General features: G+C 37.6%; 1 protein-coding gene across 2 annotated transcripts in view; it reads left to right on the top strand.

The window, feature by feature from the left end:
- The first annotated feature begins 54 nt into the window (after nucleotides 1–54).
- MINPP1 (multiple inositol-polyphosphate phosphatase 1) overlaps nucleotides 55–8,242 on the top strand; it is a 114,219-nt gene continuing 106,031 nt past the window's right edge. The window contains exons 1-2 of one of the 2 annotated variants that reach the window (XM_053692220.1): nucleotides 55–105; nucleotides 5,917–6,661. In XM_053692220.1, coding sequence (XP_053548195.1) covers nucleotides 6,046–6,661 — 616 coding nt within the window. In that variant the 5' untranslated portion in view covers nucleotides 55–105; nucleotides 5,917–6,045. The other variant, XM_053692219.1, reaches the window with a different exon arrangement.

Below are 8,242 nucleotides of genomic sequence, written 5' to 3'. Positions count from 1 at the left end.
TTCAACTGCGCATGCTCATTGCCTTTCTTGAAACTTGCTTTTCTACCACGCAGGCGCGGTGCGTTTGCAGGGCTGATGCTGTGATACGCATGCGCACATGATATGGTGAGGAAAGTTGAGGATGTATTGTTTGTTTTTCTGGAGAGGTATCGATGACTGACACTTGGAATCTGTTGTGTTGTATGGGGTGAAGCTTGTTGTGTGACACGGGAGCTAAAAAACACTGCAGAGGCCAGCGAGGTCCTGGTGACTCAGGTATTTGTCATTTTTATTAGCTTCAGACATTTATTCTGAATTGCTGTACTACCTATTCATCAAAATGGAGAGGTTACTTCAAAGTGCATTGCAGATATTTATAAACCATTTATTTACATCAGTACCACCCAAACTTAGTTTGCCAGCTATCCTCAAACCAACTGGTGAACAAGGGGGATCATGTTTATAATTTACTGTGTAACATAGCAGTTTTATTATTCTGCCTCCCCAGGAATTGTATGGGCTCATTTACCCACAGGTGCAGACTTTTATTTAGCTATTGTAGATGCCAACTGGGAGAATTTCATGGTATTAAAGTGAAAATGTTTACATCATTTGTTTTGGTGAGTATTCAAGGGTGCCTGCATATAAACAAATCCAATTAACCCTTTGAGTGCTAAGCACTTTCCCACCTGGGTGCTAAGCTGGATTTGAGTTTTTGTTGTTGTTTTTTTAAGATCCCAAGACCCCCCAACGTTGGGTCTTGGGGGTCTGTAGCTGCTTAGATTCCTAAGATACAGGCTTCTAAGCAGCATACCCCATTTCCCTATACTGTCTATTGCATTTTTTTTTAAATAAAGTTGCCTGGTGATGTCATCATGTCATTGCGCGTGACGCAAAACGTGAAGCCCTGGCAATGCCTGTCACTAAACAGGCCCGATCGCCGGGGTGGGAGTCGATGGGAGCCCTCAGATTGCCCTCAAGGTGGGTGAATGCTAGCAACGGCTCTGAGCCGTCGTCAGCACATGACTGGGAAAATTTGCGACGGCTCAGAGCCGTCGTTAGCACTCAAAGGATTAAAGGGACAGTCTAGTCAAAATTAAACTTTCATGATTCAGATAGGGCATGCAGTTTTAAACAACTTTCCAATTGACTTTTATCATTAAATTTGCTTTGTTCTCTTGGTGGTATTTTTGAAAAGCTAAACCTAGCTAGGCTCAAACTGATTTCTAAACCTTTGAAAATCGCCCCTTAGCTCAGAGCATTAAAAAAAAAATCACAGTTAGACAGTACTAGTTCATGTGTGTCATATAGATAACATTGTGCTCACTCCCGTGGAGTTATTTAGGAGTCTGCACTGATTGGCTAAACTGCATGTCTGTCAAAAGCCCTGAGATAAGGGGGCAGTCTGCAGAGGCTTAGATACAAGGTAATCACAGAGGTAAAACATATATTAATATAAATGTGTTGGTTATGCAAACCTGGGGAATGGGTTATAAAAGGATTACTATCTTTTTAAACAATACAAATTCTGCTGTAGACTGTCTCTTTAAGGAGCACAGCAACTCCCAAGCAGTGCAAGCTGTAATAAGGTAGCCACCACACCTTGAATCACATATCCACACCAGCAGCACTTGAAATATTATAATTACCTTTATTTTACATGTATTAAATTAAATGTAGTAAAATAACTTTGCAATATACTTTATTTGTTCTCCTTTCCTTTAATCTATTCTGATGTTTGTGGGCTTTATAATTCATGTTAAATATGAAAGTGAGGACACAGCTATATTCCACACAGTCATTGGTTGCACACTCTAGAAAACCATTTATAACCATTCCTAATTGGCCTCAGCGGAAAAGGTAACCTTAGTTACAATATGGCGGCCCCCACTGCTTTATCGACATTAAAGGGATACTAAACCCAATTTGTTTCTTTCATGATTCAGATAGAGCATGCAATTTTAAGCAACTTTCTAATTTACTCCTATTATCAATTTTTCTTCATTCTCTTGCTATCTTTATTTGAAAAAGAAGGCATCAAAGCTTTTTTTGGGTTCAGGACTCTGGATAGCACTTTTTTTATTGGTGGATTAATTTATCCACCAATCAGCAAGGACAACTCAGGTTGTTCACCAAAAATGGGCCAGCATCTAAACTTACATTTTTGCATTTCAAATAAAGATACCAAGAGAATGAAAAAGTAAATTAGAAAGTTGCTTAAAATTTGGGTTCAGTGTCCCTTTAAGAGCCGGTCCATTTTTGGTTCAGCACCTGGGTAGCGTTTGCTGATTGTTGGATAAATGTAGCCGCCAATCAGCAAGCGCTACCCAGGTGCTGAACCAAAAATAGGCCGGCTCCTAACCTTACATTTCTGCTTTTTCTAATAAAGATAGCAAGAGAACGAAGAAAAATTGATAATAGGAGTAAATTATAAAGTTACTTAAAATTGCATGCTCTATCTGAATCATGAAATAAAAAGTTTGGGTTTAGTATCCATTTAACATTACCCTTATTTTTTTCAATTTTTAAACGACTAATATCATTTTTAAAAATCATGTACAAGTTATTCACAGCCTAATCTTTGTTTTGAATACATAATTCAAACAATGATTTATTTAGTGTTTAATGTCCCTTTAATCATAATTAAGAGCTCTAAACGCTACGTTGTATTTTTCATGTGCTGCTGGTGTGGATATGTGTGTATATATAAATACCTGTAGATAGTTGTGTCTTTATTAATGTAAGTAATGGTATATATGTGTGCCTGTTGGGTGTCTGACGTACTCCCACCTAACTAATTACGTTTAACTGTGTGTGTATTTTGTGGGTTTAATAAAATAATTTTGTTAACAAAGAAAGCAACAAAAACATTTTAAACAACTTTCTGAGCCTGCAACATGTTAACGTCCTGGACGCCATAAATGCCACAGTAAGTGTATTTCAATGCTCTGTGTCAGTCGAGAGGTTAATCCTGTAGCAAACACTACACAACATAACTATTATTTGATAATATTAAATGACATTGGCATCATTCCAACTCTGGAGCATAACTACAGGGGCCTGAATTTAGATCGGACCCACCCTTGTAGGTGGCCCATATTGTCCTGCAATCAGTAGTGATGTCGCTACAGGGGGCCTGGAATGACCTAGGCTACACCTGCACCTAGGGTTGCTACCTCGGCCATGTTTTCTTCGACACATATGAGTTACACATGCTGCAGAGTGTGCAGGGAGGAACATGAATAGCACTATCCAGGATCACTATTTGTGTGCTGTCCAGGGGTGCAATTCATGTTCCCTTCTGCACACCCTGCAACATGTGTAATTCATAAGTGTCCAGGAAACCATGGGCAAGGTGGCAACCCTACCTGCACCATACATCCCCCCTCTGTATGTATGGATTTGCCTTTAAAATATGGTTGTTGGTTCAGATTTGGGCACCTCAAAGGAATAGTCTAGTCAAAATGAAACTTTCATGATTCAGAGAGAGCAGGCAATTTTAAGCAACTTTCTAATTTACTAATATTATGAATTTCATTCTCTTGGTATCTTTATTTGAAAAAGCAAAAATGTAATCTTAGAAGACGGCCCATTGTTGGTTCAGCACCTGGGTATCCCTTGCTGATTGGTGTCTAAATGTAGCCACCAATCAGCAAGCGCTACCCAGGGTGCTAAACCAAAAATGGTCCGGCTGCTAAGCTTACATTGCAGCCTTTTCAAATAAAGATACCAAGAGAACAAAGAAAACTTGATAATTGGAGTAAATTTGAAAGTTGCTTAAAACTGCATGATCTTTCTGAATCATGAAAGTATAATTTTGAGTAGACTATCCCTTTTATAAGCTTACTACAATATCTCAACTCATAAATTCTATAACATTCAATTCTCCCTTTCCAAGACCTACAAGAAAAATCTAATACTGAATAGTCATAGTTTTACCTTCTATCTGTGGAGACATTAAATTAATACACTTCCTAAGGAAGTAATCATTGTTGACAGCTATTACACTTTGGCAAAGCACAGTTCATATTCTGTCAAATATGTGTTTAGCTTTATTGTCACACAGTTTGAATTACCCACCCTGCAAGAAATTCTAACTTAGTGGCATGGCATGAGAAACAGTTCAATAACTAAGAAGGATGTGGAGAATAGCTCTGTCAGGGTTAGGGAAGCAACATTATCAGCTGAAGTTTGAAAAAAAACATTCTAAAAAAATCACTATACCTAGCATATATTACACTAGGCCTTAGAATGAAATGAATCACATGATCTGAGCCATCTATTCTGGGATTGCCCTACTCTGAAATGCTTTTTGGGAAGACTTGACTTCTGGCTTACAAACGTCACTAAAACGAAGGTGTCTCAGACTGCATCATATACTTGTACTTTAACAAGTGACTCACATTCCAAGCGGATCCACCTTTGTAAACCTGGTATTGCTATTAGCTAGATGAGTCATCTTTCAATATTGGACTGAGGACAGAGCTCGACCATTCAAAAAAAACTAGTTAAAGGGACAGGAAACCCACATTTTGTTTTCTTTCATGATTCAGATCAAATAGAACATACAATTTTAAACAACTTTTCAATTAACTTCTTTTATTTAATTTGCTTCATTATTTAGGTACCCTTTGTTGAAAAGCATAGCTAGGTAGCCTCAGCATCTGGGTGCTATTTGCTGATTGGTGGAACAAGCAGACATTAAGGGAGGTATAGAAAAAAAACGTATTAGGAAGTTTAAAAAAAAATAAATAGAAAAATGTGTCTGATCTACTTGCAAGAAAGGCTGATAACTAGATTACTGTTTATCTTTAGAAACAGCACCTTCATTTTAAATGAAAATTGACATGGCAGGTGGTGTATACAAAATGTTGATTACAGTGATACATAGTAAGACACAAACACAAGAGACATTTGCCTCCAGATAGTAGTTTTCATAATGGGGGATGGAGAATCGGAAGTCTGGGGGCGGTAAGTATTCCTCTTCCCAAGTGGCTTCACATAAGCAAGTTTCTTTTTTGTTTTTGTGTTTTTTTGTTTTTGTGGTTTTTTTATATATGTGTTGGTTTAAATGAACCCTTAAGTCAAAATTAAAGGGACACTGAACCCAAATTTTTTCTTTCGTGATTCAGATAGAGCATGCAATTTTAAGCAACTTTCTAATTTACTCCTATTATCAAATATTCTTTATTCTCTTAGTAGCTTTATTTGAAATGCAAGAATGTAAGTTTAGATGCCGGCCCATTTTTGGTGAACAACCTGGGTTGTGATTGGTGGATAAATTCATCCACCAATAAGAAAGTGCTGTCCACCGTCTGAACCTTGAAAAAAGCTTAGATGCCTTCTTTTTCAAATAAAGATAGCAAGAGAACGAAGAAAAATTGATAATAGGACTAAATTAGAAAGTTACTTAAAATTGCATGCTCTATCTGAATCAAGAAAGAAAATTTTTTGGGTTCAGTGTCCCTTTAAGCTTTCATGATTCAGATAGAGCATGTAATTTTAAACAGCTTTTTAATTACTTCCATTAACAAAATGTGCACAGTCTTTTTATATTAACACTTTTTAAGTCACCAGCTCCTACTGAGCACGTGCAAAAATTCACAGAATATTCGTATATGATACAGGAGGAGTAGAAAAAGACATAACTGAAATTTGTCAGAAAAAAAATCTACTATTCATTTGAAGTTCAGACTAAGTTCTATTGCATTTTTTATCATGTATTTGTTGTTTATGCAAATCTACTGTATTTACTGGTCCGTTAAGAGAAAGAAGTGTTGGCCTAATTTGGTTTATATGAAGTATAGTGATTGTTCGATTGGAGTTCACTCTTGTACAATTTTTTATTATTATTATTATTATTAGCGCCGCAAAATTCTGTAGCCTGTTAACTCAAATATAAATCTTTTAATCTGAACTTTTTTTTTTCCCTTCCAGGGCTTCCAACAAGAAGAATAAAGAAGCTATAAACTAATTGTCCTTACATAAGGTTTTATGACAATTGTCATCTTTGAAAATCAATCAGCTTTAATAAATATATAGCTGTTTTAAAAGATTATCACTAGGATGTTTTTTGTCCCAGTGTCTAGAAGATGTTTTCCCTTACCTGCACAAATTATCCTTATCTCTGTCACCTGGTTTTGCAGTTCAGGACAAATCTCTGCACCCCCTGACCCTCCCAAGTTAGCTTCTTACTTTGGGACAAAAACAAGATATGAACAAGTGAATCCATATCTCCTTGAAAATCCATTGTTAACAAAGATAAAGCAAGATCTCCTGCCAGGCACTTGTACCCCTCTTCAAATAGTTTCTGTAATCAGGCATGGTACTAGATATCCTACATCAAAGCAAATTAAAAAAATGAAGAAAATACATAGTTTAATTCTGCAACAAAGTGATAGTCAATCTAAGCTGGTTAAGGACCTACAGAAGTGGGACATGTGGTACGATGAGTGGATGGATGGGCAACTGGTGAAGAAAGGTGAAGAGGATATGAAAAACCTTGCCTACCGTTTGGCCTCTGTTTTTCCTTCACTCTTCACTGCAGAAAAGTTTAAGACGTGCAGCATGAAGTTCATTACCAGTTCCAAACACAGATGTGTAGACAGCACAAAATCTTTTGTCAATGGTCTTGTACACACTTACTTCGGTATTCCTAAAACTCCAGAAGGCGAACTGGAAGGTAAGCCGTATTTTTTTTTATTTTATATTTTTTTAATGAGGTATCAAAACATATAAATAACAGCAGGTGTAAGACATATTTAGGTGCATCTATCCACGTTACAGAGTATGTCAGAATCAAAATGTGGAAATGTCCTACAAAAGTTCCTCTCCACTCATTGGGGAGAATTCAAAGGGTAATACCTCGATTTTTATAATTCACAGATGTTGGCGAGGATGTGATAGTCCATATCCAATGTTGCTGTCCAAATATAGAACTTTTCTATAGGGTCATCTTATCCAACAGTTCAACAAGTGCAAGGTTCAACATGGTAGACATACAGAACAACTATATGGTATCTTAAGAGCTTAACAATCTAGCTCCAGTAATTATATAAAGTGAACATAGTGCAAAGGTAATAAACATGTAACAGTAGGGTTTGTAGTGTTTCCAGGAGGGGGAGAAAGAAGAAGAGAGAGAGAGAAATGGAAAAGAGGGGGGGGGGGCAGGGGGGGGGGTTGGAAATGTAGGGAAAGGGCAGTCTTGGGATGTTGGTGGTGGGAGATTATCCCAGGGTGTCCAGATTTCTGAATGGAGGTCTAGTATACCTCTATTTAGGAATACCACTTCTTCCATTGTTCTAATATAGGAGAGTACCTCAGTCACTTTATGGCTGTCAAAATGTATATAAATAGGTACTTCCGAGCCTTTCAGATTTTGGGAATTTCTATGTGGAGTAGGTATGTCTCGGGGCCCTTATCTGCTGGGAGTGATAGTAGTCTGCATAATTGTAAAACCTCTATCCATAGTTGTCTAATAACTGGGCAGCTCCACCATATTCTATGTAGTCTACTTGGGACCCAGTGCCATCTCGTCAATAGCTTATAATATAATTTGAAAAGGGGTATGCAGTGTATTGAGCGTCTGGTGTCTGCAATGGCTCTTGACCAATGTTTAGGTTCTATTTCTTTCTGTAGGTCTTTTTCCTACACTAGCATATTATGTGTTTTATGCAGGGAGGGACACTCCAATAAGCATTGGTAGTGTGTCGTCAGTGGTTTGTATCTTTGCAGCCCCTTCATCCACCTAGATTCCCAAATGGTCAGGGGTCTTGGTTCTGTACGTAAGAAACCCCAGCTGTTTAACAGGGATCTGAAGCGAATAACTTCAAATTTGAGTTTGGGGGGGGACAGCTAACTGGGATATCCGCTCAGGGTGGGATGGCCACACAGAACCATTGTACGGGTTACTTACTATTTTAATATTAAGCTTGGACCAGCTATTGGGCTTAGAGTCTGGTAAACCTTTTAGTAGGATACTGTGTATTGGGGATGGGTGAGGCTCAACCATGTTTGAGTGCCGTAACTTGTACCAAAGGCAACTCTTAATAATTGGGTTAGTGGAAGGTATAAGGGAATTGTAGTGTTATGGTATCCAGATGAGATCTGGGAGGAGGAAATTATACGGTATGGATGCTTGTTCTATTTCGTACCATCTGTGGCATTCTGTGTGAATACCCCACTCGGATGTAAGTCGTATTTTTTTTTTTTTTTTTATTTCCATGCTTTATTGAAGTGTAAACTGAAATATATACACTTTTTT

The sequence above is a fragment of the Bombina bombina genome, chromosome 9 (genome assembly GCF_027579735.1).
Source record: "Bombina bombina isolate aBomBom1 chromosome 9, aBomBom1.pri, whole genome shotgun sequence".
NCBI lineage: Eukaryota > Metazoa > Chordata > Amphibia > Anura > Bombinatoridae > Bombina > Bombina bombina.
This window is presented reverse-complemented; position numbering and strand designations above follow the sequence as displayed.